The 24,515-nt window shown below is 33.8% G+C and overlaps 2 protein-coding genes across 26 annotated transcripts in view; both read left to right on the top strand.

Moving 5' to 3' along the window:
• Window positions 1–24,515, top strand: part of LOC123671736 (transient receptor potential cation channel trpm) — a 241,241-nt gene that overhangs the window by 33,500 nt on the left and 183,226 nt on the right. For 2 of the 25 annotated variants that reach the window (XM_045605737.1, XM_045605731.1), the window contains exon 1: window positions 14,573–14,868. The exons of 13 other annotated variants lie outside the window; for them this stretch is intronic. In XM_045605737.1, the coding sequence (XP_045461693.1) occupies window positions 14,746–14,868 (123 nt within the window). In that variant the 5' untranslated portion in view covers window positions 14,573–14,745. Of the gene's footprint in view, window positions 1–14,572; window positions 14,869–20,177; window positions 20,394–24,515 lie in introns of those variants that run through there. 10 more of the 25 variants (XM_045605740.1, XM_045605756.1, XM_045605733.1 and 7 more) reach the window with 7 other exon arrangements.
• Window positions 21,536–23,686, top strand: LOC123671739 (tigger transposable element-derived protein 4-like). The gene is made up of 2 exons (XM_045605758.1): window positions 21,536–22,294; window positions 22,355–23,686. The coding sequence occupies exons 1-2, from the start codon at window positions 21,900–21,902 to the stop codon at window positions 23,574–23,576; spliced, it is 1,617 nt and encodes a 538-aa protein (XP_045461714.1). The 5' UTR covers window positions 21,536–21,899; the 3' UTR covers window positions 23,577–23,686.

Here is a 24,515-nt window from a genome sequence, read left to right as displayed (position 1 = left end):
CTATATGATACAAGTCTATAATGAAAGCATATCATTGCAGTTTTCATACTGTTCATATCATTCTATATAGGCGATCGAAGGCAACATGGCGCCACGTATAAATGTATCAGCTGAAATTATTTGCAAAAAGTGTAACAAAGAGGTGAAAACTTTTATAACTTGTTGTAAATGTGAGTGTAAATACCATCCGAGTTGTATTTTGAAGATTGGGGGAATTTGTACGGATGATTCTGGAAATTTGTTTTGTTGTGGTAACATAACCTCCAAGGAATGTAATTGTGAGGAAAAGGATCGAGAAATATTGGAGTTAAAATCCCGTTTGTTAAATCTGAATGAGGTGCTTTTTGAAGGCTCTATAAGACAATATAGTTCTGTTGATGGGGGAATTGAGGAATGCACGCAAAATTTTGCGGACACAAGACAGGAGGAGCAAGCAGAGACTGCAGAACTTGAAATTGAAATGGACTTAGTCAAGCCGAGGACAAGTATTGAATTTTTGAATGTGCTGATTAAAGAAAAAAATAATCTCATTGGCGAACTCTATGATAAAATAGAGGTTTTAAAAAGATACAATGCCCTTTTGGAGAAGAATCTTTATGCAGTGATGCCATCTACAAGTATTGTTGCAAACTATTCTCTAGAGAATCCAAGGAGTGACATGACAATACCGGCTGTTCGCGAAATAACTGGTGAGTCACCGGAGAAACAAAACATCGCGGTCGATTTAAATTTAAATGAAAGATCGATTACACATGACGTTGAAAATTTCAAAAAGGTTAATCGAAAAGATAAGAGACCAGATAAGACGACAATATCTGGGAAAGATGCGAGACAACACATGGGACATGATGCATTGAATAACACAAAAAGCAAAGGAGAATCCAGGGTTAATGACCGATCAGCTGTTCAGAATACAATACGAAATATACACAATAATAAAGCCGATATTTCAACTGAGAACTGCGAATTCAGATCTACCAATCGCATTAGAAACCCAAAAAACAGAAAAGAATCTGGAAACCAAATAATTAGGGGAACGAGAACAGATGAGAAAAACCATCCAACCTTTAGTAGCGTCCGCCAAAGAATATGGTTACACATCGGTAGAGTGCAACCGAATACAACAGAAGATGACATACAGAAGCATCTAAATGGTATATTCCCAGGACGTGTTTTCGTGATTGAAGCTCTCAAACGAGGAGAAAAAGCAAGCAGCATTGCCTTCAAAATTGGTGGAGACAGTGATCTAATGGAACAGCTTTATGAGAGTGAAAATTGGCCAAATGGCGTTACTATTCGTCGTTTCAAATTTTTTCGAGGAAACGCAGCCTCAAGCTGATAATTCACATTGTGCTGATCGAGCATATTTCGTTCTGACGAACCTTAATGTTCGGTCATTAGGCAGTAAAATTGACGAATTCACCCATTTTTTGAAGGAAACAAACATTGACATAGGATGTGTAACAGAGCATTGGCTCTCGTACGATATTCTCGAAAGGATTAACATAGATGGATATGTTGTAGCCAGTACGTTCTGCCGAAGGTCATCACGTCACGGAGGGGCTGCAGTTTTCGTCAAGGATGGTGTGGGGTTCAAGGAACTGCAGAATATAAGATGTTTGTCTGTTGAGAAAGAGGTGGAGATTGCTGCTGTAAGAATACCGGATCAGAACCTTATTGTAGTAGTTTTTTATCGGCCCCCAAGTGGTAATATTTCGACCTTCCTGCTAGTAGTTCAGAGGGCACTTGATCTTTGCCTTGAAGACCACGATACCGATCGAATAATATTTGCTGGTGACTACAATATTGACTTTTCCAAACAGTCTAAAGAAAGAACTGAGACAATAGAAGTTTTTGCTTCCTACAACATGAGCTATCTTTTCCATGAATCATCAAGAGTAGGCCAGGGGTCCTCAACCTGTATTGACAACATATTCGTAAATTTTCTCCCTGGAAGTGGCGAGCTGAAGACGGTTGAACCCCACCTCTCCGATCATCGTGCGCAGATTTTCAGAGTCTCGTATGCTCGCAGTCAGCCAAAGAAAAAAAAATCGAGAAGGGTTAGACCTGTCAATGATGAAAACACCTTCAACTTTGTAGAGATAATAAAATCCGAAGATTGGTCCCTTCTATACAAGAATGACGCAGAAGAACAGTATGATAATTTCCATAACAGATTTCTAGGGATATTCAATGAATCCTTTCCTGAAAAAGAAATAAAAATCATGGAACGCAAAAGGTATAAACCAACAAAAATAATAAAGGACCTCAAAAACCAACTGGAAGCAGCTAAAACTATTGCGGAGGTAAGAAAAGATCAAGAAAGCAACGAAATATACAAGATTCTGAAGGAAAGATTGAAGATAGCAATTACAAACTCGCTAAGAACAAAAAATGCAAAACGACTCAACAAGGCAGAAAACAAAGTACAGGAAATTTGGAAGCTGATCAACAGAGAAACGCAAAATAAAAGGACAGTGAACCGTGTGGGCGAGAGTATAGGACCAAACAACTTGAATGAATTCTTTACGATGGCTGGCAGGAATGTAGCAGATAAGGTGAACACAAATATTGCGGCCTCGAACGCTCTTTTAAAAAACAGCAAGTTAAATAATTCGGACACGTTGTTTTTATTTCCAGTGACCGAGACAAATATTGAAAGTGCAATCAAAGCTCTCAAAAACAAGAATTCTAAGGACATCTATGGAATATCAGTGTCTCTGGTGAAGCAATCTTTACCATTCATAAAAACAGTATTGTGTAAAATCTTGAATGATTGTATTGAGCAGGGAATATTTCCTGAAAAACTGAAAAGGGCAATAGTTACACCGATTGCAAAAAAAGGAGACCTTGAGCAGTGTTCTAATTATAGACCAATTTCTGTCCTTCCGGCATTTTCAAAAGTATTTGAGCTTGTCCTAAAAAATAGTCTAGTTGATTTCTTGGAGAAAAGGTCACTGCTTCATGCGAGTCAACATGGTTTCAGAAAGTCAAAATCAACAATAACAGCGATGATTGATGTACTCGAGACTGTTCTGGAGGCTTATGAGAACCGTGAAGAGGTGGAAATGACGTGTACCGATCTTAGCAAAGCTTTCGATAGTGTGAACCATGGTGTTCTTTTGCAAAAGCTGGAGTATTATGGTGTTCGAGGTAAAGCATTGGAGATTTTCAGCTCATATCTAGCCAATAGATCACAGGTAGTGAAATGGAATGGAGAGATGTCGGATTTACGATCGATAGAAGTTGGAGTACCTCAGGGATCCATTCTTGGTCCAGTACTGTTCGTTATTTTCACAAATGATCTTTTCAGTAACATACCATCCAACAAAACTTGCAGCTATGCAGATGATACTTCTTTCCTGAATAGATCAATAAAGAGGGAAAATTTGATCAAAAAGTCGGAAGATTGTGAAGTGAAGGCGCGGGAGTGGTTCTCAGCAAATGGACTATTAATGAATGATTCCAAAACACAAAAAATCATTTTTACGAACAAAGCCGATATTAACACATCTCTATCCTATTTGGGGTTGGAATTCCAGTCCAGTCTGAGTTGGAAGAACCACATTTCTAACCTTTGTCGGAAACTGTCAACTTCCATTTTCATGATCAGGAGAATGAGAAAAATTGCTGGTCCTGATATTGCGAAGCTAACGTACTATTCATCCTTCCACGGTGTGGCCCTGTATGGTGTCTTGCTGTGGGGTCTGAGTACGGATGCTGAGCGAGTTTTAATCCAACAGAAGAAAGCAATACGCGCCATCTTCCACATGAAAAATACAGACAGTTGTAGAGAGGTATTCAAGAGAGAGAGAATTTTGACTATAACGGCAGCCTTTATACTTACTTGCGCCAATTACGTCCACCAAAACCATGATAGGTTTCCGAAAAATTCAAATTTTCACGAATATAACACACGCGAGAAAAATAAATTTGCTATCCCTCCTGCAAGACTAAAGAAGACCCAACAAGGTTCGAATCATACATGTTTGAAAATTTATAATAAACTTCCAGATCATATCAAGGAATTGAGTCCAGCTGTTTTCAGTAAAAAAGTAAAGGAAATATTATTGGATCATACAGTATACAAGTTGAGCGATTTCTTGAATGAGTGAATTTATTTTGTCATTTTTGTGCATATGTGTATTCTTGATATTGTGCGATGATTTGTACTTACATGTTATGATGTTTTTTATTTATATATTGACTTTCAATACTTTTTACGTGATATGATGTTTTTAATTTATATAATGACTGTCAATGCTATATATATATTATAATGCTTTTATTTATATTATTGGCTATCAATTACTATTTGTTAATATTGTTAATAATTCAAGATTTTGTTTTGACAAGCCATGTAAATTTTTGATGGCAAATATTTGTACATGTTAGGATTTTCTTGTGTGCAAATAAATATTATTATTATTATTATTATTCTATTTGAACCAATTGGTTCGTATAAGTTATTATTTACAATTATTCCGTCCAGTTAGTTGACTCTCTATATTTATTTATATATGGATTTTATTTTGGAATCCGATAATTTCAGTCGTTTTTGAAATGTTTTTTGGACATTTATCCAAAACTTCATCATAGTACTTTTTATGTTATTATTTTGAATTTCTAGTAAGGTAACATATTATATTAGAGTGATTTGATTCGCTTATTTACTTATTTTGCATTTCTGTTTCTCAGTGGAAAGCATTGATTGAAAATATTCTTGTAATTACTGATCAAAATGTCCATTTATATATCTCTTATCGAAAAGTAGTTTTTTATTGAATTTGAAATAGAGATAGTTTCATTTTCGTTCGAAAAAAATCTTTAACCTCACGTCACCATTTCATTTAATAAATGATTTTGAACGATGAGGTAGGTAGATTTTATATTTTTATGATTCTATACATTTTTCGAAATATTTCAAATGTTTAGTACTAAAAATAAAAACAAAATGAAATTATTTAATGCGTGTCATTGAAATTCCTCAATGACTGTTTCAAAAATTTTTCACAAAAATCGGTTGAACAAAAATACTGAATTCTAAAAAATGAGCTCGAAATACTCATATTTTGTTGATAAAATACCTTGGCTTACACTCGATCTTACACTCAATATATATCGTAATTTCTGCTGCTACAACAAATAGTTTTGAAATTTTCAGTATTTGATTTGTATAATTTCGAACAACGAATCACATTTTCATACCCTGCAGCTCATTATTTATCATTGAATATTTATAAGGTTCTCATATCGAAGAAAAAAAAGATTCAGTATTATTTCAGTTTATTATTTTGTTCTCATCTATTATTTTCTATTCTATTTTCTTATATTTTTCTATTATTTTTTTGTCTGCTTTTGATACTTTGATCCATGCTAACAGATGAAGTTCCGATGTGACCAAAAATAAAAAATTGTGAAATATGATTTATTTTCTCCTCCTATCCAAAAAAAAAATCATATAATCAACATTGATATAAAAAATACGTTAATTAGTTAGTAACAGTGGCGTGCCCAGACATAGCCTTGGAGCGGATAAAGAATTTCTGTCATTTCAATGTACAGATACTTCTTGAGATTTTCACCTGTTGAAGTGTCAGCAGTTGTATTCAAACTCGAAAAACTTCACCTGTTTCAATTTTCCTTCGTCATCCACCCCAAACTAGTCAACATATTTAACCTACTAACATATTTTTGTGAGTGAAAATTTCAACGCAGTGACTAATGGAATCCAAAGTGGCGACAAAGAGATTATTTGCCACAAAGGGATAATTAGATATATATTAATTATTTATTTCAGGGTACTAAAATATTGGGGAAATTACTATCAGGGGTGCCGCCGATACAATTCGAGTAGTTCCCAGCTTTCACTTTAGGATCTCATTAATTTTACGCGATTGTTTTTCATCAATTCATCATTTATAGGCCGTATGTAAATAATGATTGTGTCGACAAAATTCGGATCAGATCGAGTCGAGCTCTTTGATATAACCGCTGGTTGATCAATTCGTTGATTCAATTTTTGCATGATTTAATTATTAAGCGTTGTGAATTATAATGGATATAGCTCCTATAATGGATTATACCCCCTTGGTTACGCCACTGCTTAGTAACGAGATTTGAATTGGAACAATTCGTTCCTAAAAGCGAATAATATAGGGGCTCATTCTTATGGATTCAATGTCAATGCTTGAATACAGTACAGTGCATCCCATTTTGGGTGAGACTGCCAGGTTTCTCGCTTGTTATTTAAGATAGAGCCTTGCGGTTTTCACGTTCCTGTCCTACTTTTTCGTGAAACTCAAGTTGGTCTAATCAGACTTTCAATAACTGTTTCCGTTCAAGAGATACAGGGTGATTTTGGAAATTGATACTTTTCGGACCCCTCCTTTATCTCCGAAGTTATTAAAAATAATGCTGAGGTAAAAACTACGTCTGAATCAGAATTCTGCGTAGAATCCAGTGGCGTACTCAATTTTTTTTTTCGGGGTATGGTTTTGAAGATTCAACACAAACCTATATTTTTTTTAATGGAACACCCTATATATCATTACTTCGTTGAATTCGTTATTTTTTTCCCTTCAAAATGATGTATGATACTATGTAGGTAGGATGTTCAGAAATGTTAAAAAAACACTAAAATATCAAATAATGATGATTTTTTGTTAATGAGCAATGGATTTTCCATATGAAAAAAAGAATTGATTGGATAATTTTCATTTGTGATTTTTATAAATAGTAGAGTAAGCAAACAAAGATAATACACCCATCACTTACATGAAAAACAAAACGTAGGTACTTACCTAATAGCAACAAATAAATAATACAAAAATTCATAAACATTGCATGATATCTTACAGCTTAAACTGTTCAAATTACTGTCCATTTTCCTCTAATACATAATTGACAAAACTTTTCAATACGCCTGAGTGCATTTAATATTATAAAAGGGCGGTTTTGTAAATCCTGGAAAACTGCCTCTCTTGATGCACGAAGTTCTTCGAGACTGTTATGTCTTTTACTGTAGTATATTATATGTATTAGGGAAAATGGACAGCAATTTGAACAGTTTAATCTGTAAGATATTATGCAATGTTTATGAATTTTCTTATTATTCATTTGTTGCTATTAGGTAGGTACCTACGTTTTGTTTTTCATATTAGTGATGAGTGTATTATATTTGTTTGCTTACTCTACTTTAAATAAAAATCACAAATGAAAATTATCCAATCAATCCTTTTTTTCATATGGAAAATCCATTGCTCATTAACAAAAAATCATCATTATTTGATGTTTTAGTGTTTTTTTAACATTTCTGACCATCCTACCTATATAGTATCATATATCATTTTGAAGGGAAAAAAATAACGAATTCAACGAAGTAATGATATATAGGGTGTTCCATTGAAAAAAATATAGGTCTGTGTTGAATCTTCAAAACCATACCCCGAAAAAAAAATTGAGTACGCCACTGGATTCTACGCAGAATTCTGATTCAGACGTAGTTTTTACCTCAGCATTATTTCTAATAACTTCGGAGATAAAGGAGGGGTCCGAAAAGTATCAATTTCCAAAATCACCCTATATCTCTTGAACGGAAACAGTTATGAAAAATCTGATTAGACCAACTTGAGTTTCACGAAAAAGTAGGACAGGAACGTGAAAACCGCAAGGCTCTATCTTAAATAACAAGCGAGAAACCTGGCAGTCTCACCCAAAATGGGATGCACTGTACAGTACTTGGTTAAATACTTTTTAAGTTAAATTTTTGGGGTTTCGTGATGATGCTATAGATGCTGTTGGTTCTGCTAAACCTAAAATTATTCTTAAAATCTTTATGGTTTCCAAAAACGTTTTTTTCATTTGATTCCCTCCCTACAGCCTTCAAAGTGCATGTACTGTATTTTCGAGTGGTCGGATCAATGCGGTACAGAAACCAATATGTTTACCGAATTCTTTGTTCATAGGTCTTGTTTTTTTATGCAAGTTCTTGTCAACTTTTTCGATATTCATCTCAAACTTTTTATAGTTCTAGTTACGTAATATACCTATAGATATATGCAAAAGTTAGACTCGATCTGATATTTTGTCAATGAAATATGGTTTTTGTTCTCAAAATTCTGCTTCAATTGTATATGGTCCTAATGAAGCAATCAACATGAAGCTTGAAATCGTCACATTATATCTATCCTATCCGCAAAATCTCAAATCAGTTGCATCTATTTCTACTGAGATATTGAATCTTTTTCCAATTCTGCTTAATTTTTTTATTGTTCTGGTAGAGCAATCAACTTGAAAATTGGCAGCAAGCTCAATTCTACATCTCAATACTACTCACCGGATGCACCGAAAACAGTAATAGATAGTTTGAAAAATATTTCACATGCTTAAAATAACGAGTGTTCAAGGCTCAGCTCTAGTTTTGGATTGAGTACTAGAAACTTGCTTACTTGCATAGGATCTCCTATTTTCTAAGAAACTAGTGCATTAATATAGAGTGACTACTCCTTGGAAGAATATCTGCAATGTTGATAATTTTTCAGAATCATATAACATTTCAAGCCAAAGAAAACCAATCGTCTCATTACAAAGGTTTCAATTACTGCCATTATCACAAATTTAATTCGGATACTTCAACAGTATCATTTTCAATGTAAGAGTTGGCCTAGGAAATCTGATATATGCTACGTACTCTGTTAATTCACGCACTGAGAGATCATTAAGACATCTAATTTTGAATGTGATAATGGATACGCCCATTTTACCAAGTTCTGAATTTCGGCTTATCTCATTATGCTTCAGTCGCTTGATTTATATCGTTCGCACTAAATTATTCAACCAATCTTAGTTTTTAGTGTTACACCTCATGAAACGAGGTAAACTCGCTAATAGTAAAAAAGTCTTGTGCCGCAAACGTTAGGATAACATGAGGATTGTTGGAGAACATTCATCAAATGGATACGGAGGTAGGTTGAGAAAAAATTTCAAATTTCATCCCAAGAGCTCTTAGTCCACCCAAACCAAATGAAGAATTTATTGAGTGCTTTTTCCGAAAAAATGCATTTATCAAATTGGATAAGTTCTAGATGTTTAGAAAACGATAATTGAGTGTGGAAATTTTACGCGTTTTCAGTTGAGAATTGTTTCGGAAGAAGAACAATTATACACTAATGGCAAGTATACCGTCTTGCCTCTATGGGTGTAAATCATTGCGTTAGAAAGAAATGCATAAAGAATGCCGAAAGTCAAACGGAAAGTGACACTTGTGGCAGCGAAAGTACAATTAGGAATAAAAGGAGAGTAAATCCTCTACCCCTGCAAGTCGTGGTATTCGGTGTCTGCATCATACTCGTAATTTCATTTTCACTTAGCCTTTTGTGGGAGCATTTTCCAAAGTAAGAATAATCATTCCGAAAAGAAAATCTTCATGAAGAAAACTTTGATCTTATTGAATAATATTTGAAAGATTATATCACGGATGAATTATCAGATTTATTTTTGCTTATCCAGATCAACAAGATCCGTCTGTTTGAAAAGTTTTGAATATTTTTATAGTTTCGGATGCAGTTAACGTCTGTAGTGAATACTATCATCACAAAAAATATACCTTTCCCCCACATGAAGAAATATTTCAGGAGGATAAAAAAATGACACGTCAGACTGCACAATTAAATATATTCTGGAAAAGTTTGTAAAATAATAACTAGTACGCGCAGCAGATTCACTTACTATGAACCATAGAGTAATAAACATAGATAGAGGAAGTATAAGAAATTTTTACATGTCCCCTACATGGTTAGATTACGTTATCGGATTGTAATATATTTTCAAATCCACAATATTACTATATCATTATGAATGTATATTATATGGGATGAAATATATTCATTTGAGTGATAAGCAATCAAATATTCAAATTTCAATATTTGGAATCCGATATTTTTCCAATTTCTCGAATTTATAATGAGCCGATCGTTAATTATTTTCTGTATCTACCTGCTGAAATCCAAGGTTTGGCAAATTTTGCTCTACTAGTGTCATCGGTTGTTTCAGGTCGTTTAGCGCGCTTGAAGTTTTTTGTATGAAATTCTGATAAATTTAGGTATGTATTTCCATATATTTCGAGTTAATATGAAACGTTGATTCACTATGGGACATAAGAAGTGCGGTCTTTGAGGAGAAACTCGAGAATTGAGTGAAATTTCGTATCACTGATATATTTTCATTTCCGCTCGCTTCATGTCAAATTTGATAGTTCATGTTGGGACGAAATTTTCCTACTGAAAATGACATATGCTCTCTCTATCTATGTTTATTACTCTGAGGTATACACAGATCTACCTTGCATAAAATCATTAACAAAATATTGGTTGCTATGCTATAGAGGTAAACAATATTTCCTGCAAATTTCACTTGATCCGCGATAACCAATCAATAGTTGATACACATCGACGTTTTCGGTGAAAACCGAAAATCACTTTGCATAAAACTTATGAAAAGGAAAGGGTGAGTGGCACTTTTAGATGGTCATTTGTTGTTCACCTGAGTAGGCTCCATACGTGGTAGAAACATGTACAGTCTCTCGTCACTCACCCTGTATAAGGAGTTCACATACCGTTCATAATACTAATGGTCGATTCAACTGTGACTCCAATTTTCAGCTCTCAACAGTTCTAACATTTATTTTCATACATCCTTGCTTGCATTTTGCAAATCCTACAGACTTTTGAATCAACACCGTTCTTCTTGAAATCATGTGAATCATTGATCCTAATTCACCTGATTCAAAGGTTTATCAATAATATAGCAATAGCCGACTCATTTTTTTAGTGAATTCGTGTTACATATCAGTTGGCTTACAAAAATGACCAGAAAGCTAACAAGGCCCTGATCTTTTGAGATTCTCCAAGTAAATATGCTAGTGTCGTACCACTATTATCTTCTTTTTTGAATCAATTGAATTTTGGAAGTATAAAGATATTCTTTTCGATAATTTAATTGATTTCAAATATTGGGTTGACCCTTTTTTGGATGGTAATTCATTTGAAATCCAAAATAGAATGACATTTATTATATTTCCACTTTTTAATCCTATAAATTTCAATTGTTTCTCGGCACTGTAGCTTCTTCACATCTTACAGTCATAAAAAATATAAAATCTGAAGATTCTACTTTTTAGCGAAACAATTTAATTCATAGAATTGAAAAGGGGAAATGTAATAACTTCATTTCATTTTAGATTTAAAATTATTTTCATCAGACCATGAAATTTTATTGGAGAGTCGGAAAAGTACAACTATTTTTAACTTGCTAATTAGGAAAGCGGCTTTTTCATTCAAAGAATCGTAAGTTTTGAATTCTTTCATTTCTTGCAGAAGTTCTCCCTAGAAATACCAGTGTAATTGCCAATTATAAGAAAGTTGATGATACTGAAAGAAACGAAAGTATGTTGTTAGATTCCACCCTTAGGGAATAACTTGTAACACGTATCGACCAGGATTCCATTGTGGCCCCCAAATGTCGTTAGATAAAGGTGCTGCCGTCTCGCTATCTAAGGCATTAGCAATAACAGTTCCCTGATATTTTTTGTTGCAGTGAAATAAAATAGATTGAAAGTCTTCATAGGTACTACGTGTATCTCTTCAACCCATATTCCGTAATGAAGCTTTTATGAAATGAAGAATAACTTAGCACGAACATATTGTTATAGTGGAATTTCCTGAAATTTTCCATTTCCAGTCAACCTTTGAGATTGGTTATATTGAAATTTTGTGGTTACTCTAGGATATCCATATGATTTTATTAGAATTATGCTTAGTTAATGAGAGACTTGTGTCTACCAAGAAATAACTTTCGTTAGCCATGGTTATCGATTCAACTATATTTTTGCGACGTTAAAACAAAATACCACATTGTAATAATAATTTTTTCGATTATTGTACTTATATCCATCAAAACGGATGTTTTCTTAAGAGATTGGGAAATTTTAATAATAGTATAAAACAGAAATATTTTTGGAATGAGAATGTTTATGGTCATATGTCCATTCGATCAGTCCAAATTTGATCACTTTTTCCAATAATTCTGGTCGTATGTGGCTTGAATATTGGCTACCAATGATTCAAGAATTGCTGGTTTGTCGTCAAAAACCAATGACTCAAAAAAGCTACAAAAGGAGGTAATTAAGAGGTATTAGGTCGCATGAACGAGGGGGCCAGTTAACAGGACTTCTGGAAATGAGTTGTCACCAACTTTATTTTGCAATAAACTGATGGTTAAGCACACTTAATGAAAGTTGTGCCCGTTTTGTTGAAACCAAATGTCGTTGATGTTTAGCTGATTAATTTTTGGAAACAAAAAATCAGTCAGCATGGCTCGATAGCGCTTGCCAGTCACCGGAACCTCATTTCGAAAGAAGTAAGGATCTGAGATTCTACCAGCGTAAAAACCGAACCAAACAGTTAATTTTAATGGATGTAATGGTGATTCGTTAATTACTTGATGATTATCTTTGCTTAATATAAAACAATTTGCTTGTTACCGAAGCCATTCAAACATTCATCACAACAATCTTTTGTAAAAATGCTCATCTTCGGTCAGTTTCAAATTAGCTCACTCAACAAAAAGGCAAAGTAATAGTATATTATTCAACGAGCGGTAATGTAGGTCATAACTCACGCAGATGATGTTTGCAGCACGAGCCGCAGGCGAGTGCTGTAATTCATCAAGTGATTTATGACCATTACCGCAAGTTGAATACTATACTTTATCTACGACTATATCAATAAATACTAAGAAAAAATACAGACTTAGAATAAAGACAGAAGGAACAGGAACTAAACATAATGTGCTCGATCCCGTACAAGAGAGATGGAAACTTAGTGCTACCAATCACAATCGAATTAGCTTCGGCTAGCTCGAATCCAGTTCAGAGTACAGACATAGAAATTTATTGAAAAACCTTAATAATTGCATTAATAAATGCATTAAAATATACCAAAAAATATTCCCTGTAAACGATTACTTAATGATCTTACTGCTACACCAATCTAGAAATTTTTTTCAAACTTCTTTATATTTTTTCGGGCAATTAATTTTGTATGGTAACATTAGCTGTTTGTCTTTTGGAAATGTATACCTTTATAATATTTCATCTTCACTATCTGAATTAATCGTTTTCAGCAAAACATTCACAATAATTAGATATCAACTTAAATGTGACATTCCCTCGGACATTCCTCCCCTCAATAACAATAATGGAATGTTCCCTTTCGGCCAATCGAATAGAAGCAGGGAAGTATAGAAGCACAGATCCATATTTTCCGATTTATAATAGTGAGTTATAGTAGTGAGTTATTATAAATCACGCTGTTTGTTAATAGATACTATTAATTGCTCAAAAGCAGTTGAATAATGAGTTTATAATTCAATAGGAGTAGATAAACGATGATTATTTGGCTGTATTTTATAGGCACGTAAGCCTAGATCTTTAAAATATTATTGTAGTCGATGACAAAGACAACAAGTTGAGAATGGCGACGTATCGATATTTCGAAATCTTCTTCAACTCGCTATAGCAGCAATATTCAATTCGGTACGCAGATTTCCGCATCTCGTTGAAGGTTTTGAATCGAGTAGAATAAAATTGCAGATCAAGAACTGTACGAATTGCTTGCTCACTAGGCCGATTATGTTGTCCGTAAAATAGACGAAGTGCTCTATGAACAGATTTGATTTTTCAAAGTGAATTTCCACAATTTGAAAGCGTATAATTCTTGCGTCAAACGATTCAAGATAAATTGCCAAACCTCACTGAACATACCTACATGTTAACACAGTTTGACATTCACAACTGTCAAACCAGCCATAAACAACAATCTTCGAAATTTCTCATGAGGCTGAAAAATACCTGCTATCATGAAAATCAGAACATACTCCAAACTTATATTTTCTTATGTCAGATTTTTCATTATATCATATATTCTCCATAGTTAAATTAATGCATAAATAGACCTTCGTATCCAGACTGTTGAAGCGTGTTTTTTATTATTTGTGCTGAGTTATCTGTTTACGTAAATTTTAGTGACTAAAAGTGATATCAAATGTAGAGCATGTTCCGTGGGAACAAAGAATACATTAGCGATACACGTTCTTCATAAAAATTGACGTAAAATTTGAGTAAAATACCTAGTCCATGATTGGATTTTTTCGGGAATGGTATGTTTGAATTGTTTCATCATCATAAAACATCCAAATTATATCGATGCTTATAATAATATTCCACCACGTGATAGCTAGTAGGACCAACTGTCCTCATTCTTATAAATTCAAGAATAGATTTGATACACCTGAGTGTACTAGTCTCTGAGTAATGCTGAGATGAATAACGCGAGCTAATGGGAAAATAAATTTCTATGTATTCAACAATATCTTCATAGTTTTATCTGTAAATATACAATTTCAGAGTTGGACAGATAAGATCGCTCTGATACCGCGAACGGTTAGCATCGAAACGAATCCAACAACTTTCCTTCTCTAGACGTCTGTCTATTGTGTTGTGTTAATTTTTTTGAGGCCATTGCCATCTTCAACTCAAAACAAATAGACGATTGGATTCGATCGGATTCTTCATTAGGTTTTATGGAAATAAGGAGTTAATCGAGTTCTACAATATTGATATACAGCTGAATCGAAATGGAATAGTGATAAGTGATAGTGATCGGTGTGTTTGTTTATTTGGCCAGAATGCCGTGCGCGGATTCACTGTGTAGGAGTGACGTCGTCGCCTTATCTAAAAAGCTAGGTGACAGCTTGCAACAGTTAGATGCGTTTAGGTTCCTGAGAAGACATAAGAAGAAGAAGGAGGAGGTATTTTCACCTAAAAATTTTTTTCTGATAAATTCATTTAGATATCATTAAATCACCAAATTAGCAATTTTACTCGATGGTACTCAGTTTGTCTCAAATACATAAATGTCTAGCTCGACAGCTCCACTGTTAGAAGTAGTTTTATTGATTATTATTTCAATCAATATTTTATATATTCTCTCCTCATTGAATATTCATCCAAATGAAAGGTAATCATCTTTTTTAACTTAAAATTTAAAAATATGACAATCATTTCGATTTCATCGCTTCAGATATTTACAGTTTAACTGATTTCAAAATTGCAACTGGTCTTATATCAATAAAATAGAAGTTCATGAAAAAAAGGCAAGACTAGACAAGAAAATCGACAGAATTCTGGCTTAGCGTCTAGAGCTTTTGAACGAACGTTCATTGGTGTACCCATTGCGGCCTTGGAGACCACATAACTGTATATAATTATAGATTTATTTGAGAAGAAATTATTATAATGTCATAATGGTCGATTGGTTCACATCGATAAGAAGTTCCGACTGTTCGATTTTTCTGAAATTGTTTTACGTATAGATAAAAACTGAAACATTCTAAAGCAATATGAGGTTATTTTTAACGATATTTCGCTCGAATTTTTATAGTTCAGGTTACGTGATCTACATAAAGCTTCATCTTATTATTTTACGCCTATACAGAATGTTCCTTGATTGGAGGTACTAACGAAAACGACAGATTCGTCGGATCAGAAAAAAACCCTTAAACATGGGCCCGCAAACACTTTGTTTTCGATATACAGGTTGTTAATATTTGATTATTTTTAAGTTTTTTTCATAGCACCTTTTCTTCACAATCACAAGATATTCAATTGAATTTGGCATATATATTCCAATTTGAAGATATCATTATATGATATGCTAATTTTGACTGCAAATCTACAAGGTAATGTTTATTTTTGAACAGTGTCCTGTTTTGTCGCTCTAGAACTTTGTTCGTGGGCCACTGGTAGTTTAAAAATATGTATGTCAAAAGAAAATTTGGTCTAGTACTACACTTTTTGGTGTTTTATAGTTTTGTCGTATCTGCTACCGATTTAGAGAAAAAATCAAATGATGCTGTAGTAAGTAAACCTCAGGAAAATCCAAATTTTTATGAAGATCTAGTTAGTATGGTGCGAAATTAATTATATATAAATATATTATATATAAAAGAACATTGTTTTGGTTCTCTAAACTAAGAAACTGTAAATTAAAGATAAGCCACGTACAGTAATTGACTCTGTGGTTAACATTGTAGTTTATGGTCAATAACCTTCAATTCTATTCTATAAATTTATAAAGATCTGATAAACTAATATGATCATCACAAAAAAAATAGTATGTGCACATGAAACACATTGTATGTCGAAAACAAAGCATTTGAAGGCCCATGTTTATAGAACTTTTTTCTCAAAATTATTATTATTATAGGTACCTCCAATTTGGGAACAACTTGTATAGAAAATTCCATCTTGGCCGCGTCTGTTCTCAATGAAATATTGATTCTGATAACACAGGAAATTTGCATTAAACCTGAAATAATCATTTCATATTCAATTGGAATTTTAACTATACTCATGAAAGTATTTATTTTTTTTCGATATTCTGCCTGAATTTTCTCTGGTTTTTTGTTATTCGATCAACATGACATTTTGAACGTAATTTTAAATTGATATTTTACGAGTATATCTACACGCATAATATTGGTACGGGGGTCAACGTTGGAAGGGGTATGGGAAACCCTGTTTTTGTACGGATAATTTTTCACGAAACGTCACAGATGGCTCTATATGCGAGTTTGAATTTTCCGTCTAAACGTATCCGTTCCATAAATCATTTACATGAAATTCGGACGTTTTTTGTTGAACTGTTTATTTCTCATATTTGCAGTGTCATTGATCATTTGAAAATGGCGAAATTATTGGTTTATGGTTCAAAGCACTTTCCATTAATTAATAAGGATGTATCAATTGAAAGAAGAGTTTTGTAATCTAGTAGAAATCTCCTCTATATCTTTATATAGACGACTTGTCGGGGATGTCTACTAGATTACAAATAATCTTCTTTCAATTCATACATCCTTTTTAATTGATTGAAAGTTCTTTGAACGTTCTGCGCATGAAGATGCGCAGATGGATTGTGTTTTCAGAAGATCGGATCTGTTGAAGCTACAATCTGAAAGCAACAAGTGAATACTATTCGAATATACACTGCTCAACAATTGATAGGGATCACTCACTTGTTCTAAAGTTATTTCTGAAATATTCGCTCCAAGATTATAAATTTAGTCAGATATCAGAGTATTTTCAGTTGATAATATGGTTCACTTGAGAAAAGAATGAAAAAATGGAAAGTTGGAGAGAAAAAAAGACTATTAGGAACACTGAAAATTCTGTGTTTGAATAACATAAAAATTTTATGATGAAATCACAAGAAGGCTGAAGTTTCGGTTAAGCTAGTACCTAGTTGGTCCCCCACGAGCTCGTTTCAAGCATTCTACCCTACGAGACATACTTTCGATCAAACGATTTATAAAATTTTGGGGCAAATTCGTCCAAATATCCCGTAAAGCGTTAGAAAGGTCCTCCAGGTTATTGATCGGTTGTTCTAAGGTTGACAATTGTCTAGACATCTCAGACCAGACATGTTCGATGCAATTCATGTCTGGAGAGCGAGCTGGCCAGTCCATCCTATCAATAGCATGAGTTTCAAGCGCTTCATCAACCAGACGACTACGGTGTGGACGGGCATTATCGTCAATTAAAATGAAATTCTCACCCACGGCAGCTGCAAACGGAACAATTATGGGTTCAATAATCATATCGTGATATCTCTGGCTGGTCATGGTGGTGTTCTGTAGAAAAACCAACTCTGTGCGTTGGTTCAAACAAATGCCTCCCCATACACATATAGAACCTCCGCCAAAAGCTGTTGTGGGTACCATAAACTGTTCTGCATACCTTCGACCTCTTTCCCTCCAAGCAAGAATACGTCCATCGGAGTTGACCAAACGAAATCTAGACTCATCCGTAAATAAACATCGGCTCCAATCTTCAAGTGTCCAATTGCGGTGCTCCTCAGCCCATTGCCGTCGATGAACCCGGTGTTCCCTATTCAAACGGGGATGTTGTACCCTCCTACGTGCTCTCAAACCACGAACATGTAGTCGTCGTCTTACAGTCTGGTTGGAAATTAGAACTCCTGTTGCAACTCTCAGTGATCTATTGAGCCGCGACGCCGGGTAAGTGGAATTTCTCCTAGCATTGAGGATCAAAAGACGATCTTGGGCAGCTGTTGCACTGCGCTGCCGACCTCCCCCATGAACATAAGCTACTGAGTCGTTTTGGATTAACCTATTCCAAGCCCGACTCACGACACTTTGCGAAACATTCTACCGCTGGGACACTTCTCGCTGGGACAAACCTTTCTGTATGATTTGGTCCAGTTGCACAGGAGCCAAAAGTCTTCTCGTCATGACTGATAAGCTGATATTGTTCTCATTTCTTCAATTATTGTCACCTTATGTGTTTGAACGAGAGAAAAAAAACAGATTTAATAACAAATACCACATTGCTTTTCACTCCACCTGTAACAGCCTACAGATAATAATCGATTTTGTGAACAAGAGCCGATGAAGTGAGGAAGACTTTGATATAATCAACTCAAAACATCTCACTTTTTCCTTAGAGAACATATAATGTACATATATTCACGAGATAACTTGAAAAAAATACAAATAAAGAGAAGTTCATAAGTGATCCCTAGCAATTGTTGATCAGTGTATTTCTCAGATAATTGAGAGCATGATGAGTTGAAACTCAATACAATATTTTTCTTCTTTTTTGTGTAGTTTGGGAGTTATGAATGTTGTTGAAGACTTTTTCGGATATCGCAACGAATGACCTCCAGTGCAAATCTCGCCACTAGATATCCATTTTATTTTTATTATGCTGTTATTTATTATTATTTAATTATTTTAAATGTTTACACTAGTTTACACTAGGATTCATTATTTCCTGATATATTATCTCTAAGAGCAACTATTAAGAGGGGCATTGCAGGAATATCGAAAACCGTTAGAGGCGTTAGAGATACAGGGTCGCTTGAATTACAAAAAAGTTGCGTTATTTAGGGATTAGTGGGTTGGTGTTGACAGATCCAAAATATCTCCTATGGTTCCCGAGATATCTCCCTAAAAACTGAAAATTGAGATTTTCTTTTTTTCAGTATAACTCATTTGTTTCTAGAGATAACTTTACGAAATTGTAGTTTGTGATGTCTACACACCGAATTTCGTAAAGTTATCTTCAGAAACAAATGAGTTATACAGAAAAAGAGAAAATGTCGATTTTCAGTTTTTTTCGAGATATCTCGGTAACCATTGCAGATATTTTGGATCTGTTAACATCAACATACTAATCCCTAAATAACGCAACTTTTTTGTAATTCAAGCGACCCTGTATCTCTAACGCCTCTAACGGTTTTCGATATCCCTGTAATGCCCCTCTTAATAGTTGCTCTTAGAGATAATATATCAGGAAATAATTAATCCTAGTGATTTTCTTCGAATTATTCTGAAACGAAAATGATGAACATTTCGAATGAAAAAATTCGAAAACATTTAAAATATTACATAATAATAAATAACAGCATAATAAAAATAGAATGAATATCTAGCGGCGAGATTTGCACTGGAGGTCATTCTTTGCGATATCCGAAAAAGTCTTCAACAACATTCATAACTCCCAAACTACACAAAAAAGAAGAAAAATATTGTATTGAGTTTCAACTCATCATGCTCTTAATTATCCGATAAATATATTCGAATAGTATTCATTTGTTGCTTTCAGATTGTAGCTTCAACAGATTATCCGATCTTCTAAAAACACAATCCAGTGCAAGCTTCAATAATAAGATGAAAAAATTCTGATTGTAGGAATTCATGATCACGAGTTTTAATAAATCCTTAATAAATAATTACACATTTAAGCATGTCTGTCTTTACCAGATAATTTTTTCTAAATAACGCAACTTTTTTGTAATTTAAGCCACTCTCTAACGGTTTTCGATATCCCTGTAGTACTCCTCTAAATAGTTCTAACCCTGTACTTATATCTCCTTTAATTTGTTAGCGTGGTATGATCCTACCCGATTTATAGATTACTGTTCGATACTCGAAACTAAGTGAGTAGCAAGTGATTTGTATCAATTGTTAATCGAGATAAGCAGCTCGGAGCGTGATGCTGGTTAGTAGTACCGTATCGTTCGAAATGTTTACCGCGTATCGACATTATATTGACGATATTAAATTTAATTTCGCGATAATACAATACTCCCGATACTCGCGTTTTGTTTCTAGGTGCGCGTTCATTCAATAAACCATCTGTCTAAAAAAACATTTACATATTCAGTTCATGAGTGACACTTTTCGCTTCCATGCGATATGAAAAATCAACAGCATACCCTGAATTCAACGAGAATGGTATTTTCGTCATTCAGGTAAGGTCGAACCTCAAAAGTAGCAAGTAATGCCGCATTCTCAAAACAAAACGAGGTGGAAGTTCATATACGTGGTAATCTCTCATTCAACACGTATTTGATTGGAAATGTAGCAATTCTGAATATGTTGTTTCGGTAAGATCAATTAATATCGCCGTCAGTCCTTTTCATTCGATAATGAATTTTTGACATCGTTCGCGAAAAAAAAAATAATTCCTCTGAAATTTTCGCAGTTTATTGAAATGTGTACAATCTAAAAGTAACAACACAACTTGAGATAATAATACTCTTTTCAAAAATTGCACTGTTTTCTAAATACCTACCACTTCCAGTTATCTATTCAATGAAGTATCTAAACTCGCAGTAAAATGGATTAATTATAATGATGAAGTACTATCTGAATACATATGTATTCAAATTTGATATAAATTTTCTGTTTTATCTTTAAAATATAAATCTACGTGATTTTCAATGGCAACAATAAAGAAATTATTTTTAATATTAGCAATAATTTAACTCAATAGTTTGTTGGAGAACTCCTAGCAGTTTTTTATTTCGTGTACAAAACATTTGAAATCGTTGGGGTAGAATGAAATTTTACCCCCTGAGGGTACCTACGTTAAGAGAAAATTTTATTTCATTAGATATTTCAGATATGAGGAAGTAATGAATCTTATTGAAAAAATAGCATTGTTTCAATAAATAGGTAGGTACTAATATGATTTCAATAAATATAAGATTCTATCTAATATTAATAATATTATTATTCATTTTAAATATTGTAGAATATGGCAGTGTAGATTCTAATCACAATGAAACAAATTTTTGAAAAAACAAATTTAGAATTATAAACAATAACCTTCTTCAAACACTTTCTCGTTTTCACTTTCGTCGAATCTTTCTGGCATTATATTTTGATGTATCAGTCAATCTATCGACTCCACCAACATGAACTTCCTGAATTGTATTTGCTTTATCTGGTACATTACAGTTTGTTCTTCAATTTCGTTTTGATATCATCAACCGGAATACCGTTTGCAAGATAATCCAGAAACTGATTGAATGTTTAGAAGTCCATCTATCGTTTTTGCTTTCAGTTTGCGAAATTCAATAACAGTTTTATTAGCTGTCAATTCTTGTCGAATACAGTCGAACCTCTATAACTCGAACCTCTATAACTCGAACCCCTCTTCAACTCGTACTCTCTGAGCGTTCCCTTCACATTCTCGAAAATTCCCTGTATTTCGACCTCTATAACTCGAATTTCTATAACTCGAACACCTCTTCAACTCGAACTCAATGATGCGTCCGTTCAGAGTAAAGATCTCTTTAAGTCGAACATTCGAAAACAATCAAATCGGAGTTTTGGCTTCTTGCCACAAGGTGTCAGCGTAGCTGGCTGAGATGCTCGCGTTACCGACATTTTAGGGTATTCCCCCAACCAAGTGTGAAATACCGCGAATGAAACATCATAACAATAACACCAATCTGATTCTGGAATGAAATATGTTTGGAGTTGGTGAGATGTCGAAGCCGCGTAAACTGAAGTCTTTAACGATCGGAAAGAAGTTAGAAATTTTAAAAAAAGTGGAAAATCGTGTCAACAGAAAAATCATTTGCCAAGAATATGATATTCCGAAAAGTACATTATGCACTATAATAAAAAACAAAGATACAATAGCTAAGTTTGGTGCAGAAGTGAATAACCCTTGTGTAGTGAAGCGAAATAAGCCTAAGAAGAAAGTGAACACTGCATTGATCAAGTGGTTCGAAGCTTCAAGAAAAGCAAATTTGCCAATCTCAGGGCCCATTTTGCAACAGAAGGCATTAGATTTTTCCAGAAAATTGGGAGATGAAAATTTCAAGGCTAGCTCGGGATGGCTTGAAAAATTCAAAAAAAGGTAATGATTCTTATTGTTTCTGTTCGATACATGAGTACATGTTTATTTTTCCCGTTTTAGACATGGTGTATTGCAAAAAAAAGCGTGTGGGGAAAGTGCTGCTGTTAATCAAGAAGAGTGTGATAACTGGATTCGAGATGTTCTTCCTACAATTTTAGCTCCTTACGAAGCTGACGATATTTTCAACGCAGATGAGACTGGGTTGTTCTTCAAATGCTTACCAGATAAAACCTTAACTTTCAAAAATGAAAAATGTTACGGAGGCAAATTATCCAAGGAAAGGGTGACTCTTTTATTAGCAGCAAATATGAGTGGCAGTGAGAAATTGAAACCTGTAATAATAGGGAAAAGCGCAAAGCCACGATGTTTCGCAGGAGTGAAATGTTTACCCCTTACTTATTACAGTAACAAAAAGGCCTGGATGACGAGTGAGATATTTGAAAAGTGGTTGTTGAATCTAGACAAACATTTCCAACTTCAAAATCGTAGAGTTCTATTACTGATTGACAACTGCCCTGCTCATCCAAATATCGATCATCGATTGAAGGCAATAAAGTTGATTTTTTTTCCACCCAATACGACATCAAAATTACAGCCTCTTGATCAGGGAATTATAAAAAGTTTCAAATTTCATTATAAACGCAGGATCTTACAAACAGTACTAGATGGATTTGAGTCCAATGGCACTATCCCCAAAATTGATCTCTTGGATTGCATTCATACGTCGGCGGCAGTGTGGAGAGTAGATTTAACCCAGGAGACTATTCAAAACTGCTTCAGAAAGGCTGGTTTTGGGACACATAACTTCTATGACTATGAAGACGAACTGCCGCTATCAGAATTGAAAAAAATTATGACCAGTGAACAAAAGGTAGCTTTAGATCTCCAAGAGTCTGTTTTTAAATGTTTGGAGGTATTGAATGCTGATGATAAGGTTTCTTTGGAGGAATATATAAATGTGGACGTGGATCTTATAACAAGTGAAAATCCTTCAGAGGATGAGATCTTGGAATATGTGAACAATAAACAAGAAGACTTGGAAAATTTTTCAGAGACCATACCTGAAGATGACGATGAAGATGACAGTGTAGGAGCTGCAAGACAAAAGCCTTCTGACGCTGAAGTTGCTAAAGCAATTGAAACCATTCGGCTTGCGTTTTCAATGAATGAGGCTGCAACTGATGACGATTTAACTCTCATATTCGAAATAAGCAAGAAATTTGAAGCCTATCGTCTAAACAATAAAACATTTAGGCAAACTTTAATAACTGATTTTTTTTAATTCGTTATTGTTTTAAGATCATATTCTAGTTTGGATGATTCAAGTTATCAGAAATGAATTTTAGTTTGTTATATTATTATTATGAGGTAATAAATTTTTTTTGGAAAGTATGTGTTGGATATTTCTCTAAGTTGAACTCTCCATAACTCGAACTTTTTTCGCTTTCCCTTCAAGTTTGAGTTATAGAGGTTCGACTGTACTTGTTTTAGCCACTTATCATTTTGTCTTCAGGTTATGGTTTTCCCATTTGATTTTCATACTCCGTTTTTTGAGAAAACTAAATTTTTCCCTAAAGAATTTCTTCTTGACTTCTCTCGAATGTTTCTTCTGTATCGTGGATCTTAAATTCTGATTTTTCCTTCGATGATTCAATCTTTGTCCGTCCCATTCAATCGCATCTTCTTATCTTATGCCATTCAATCGAATATTTACTATTCAAAACTTAAATTTTCAACAAAATGTACTCAATTATATTTTTGAATATATCATAATTCAAAGGAAATGGCCTTAATTTTAAAAAATGTATAAGAATTTAGTTTCTAATTTTGAATTCGAAGGTAATCAATAGGTAATCGAATTTATATTTTCATATTAGAATTCTATATTAAGTTTGAATATTGGCTATCGTTATTCTGTACTATGTAATATTACAGATCACGTACAGGCTGACGCCTCCGTGATTAGTGTTTATACCTGTAGTTGACAGAATAAACCATATTATTTTTATTATCATTATTATTATTTATATTTTGTTCCTGAAAAAAAAAACATGGCAAATCCTTTCAAATCTTTGATATTTGAATAAAATTTCAATTTTCCACAAATTGAAACAGATTCTTTGTATTTATTTTAAGACTCTTTTGTCTTTGGAATGCTCCGTTGACCATATTCCTCTTTCATATTCATCGCTATCAATTCTTTCATTCTGTTTTTTCAGTA

This window comes from Harmonia axyridis, chromosome 1 (assembly GCF_914767665.1).
Source record: "Harmonia axyridis chromosome 1, icHarAxyr1.1, whole genome shotgun sequence".
Taxonomy (NCBI): Eukaryota; Metazoa; Arthropoda; class Insecta; order Coleoptera; family Coccinellidae; genus Harmonia; species Harmonia axyridis.
This window is presented reverse-complemented; position numbering and strand designations above follow the sequence as displayed.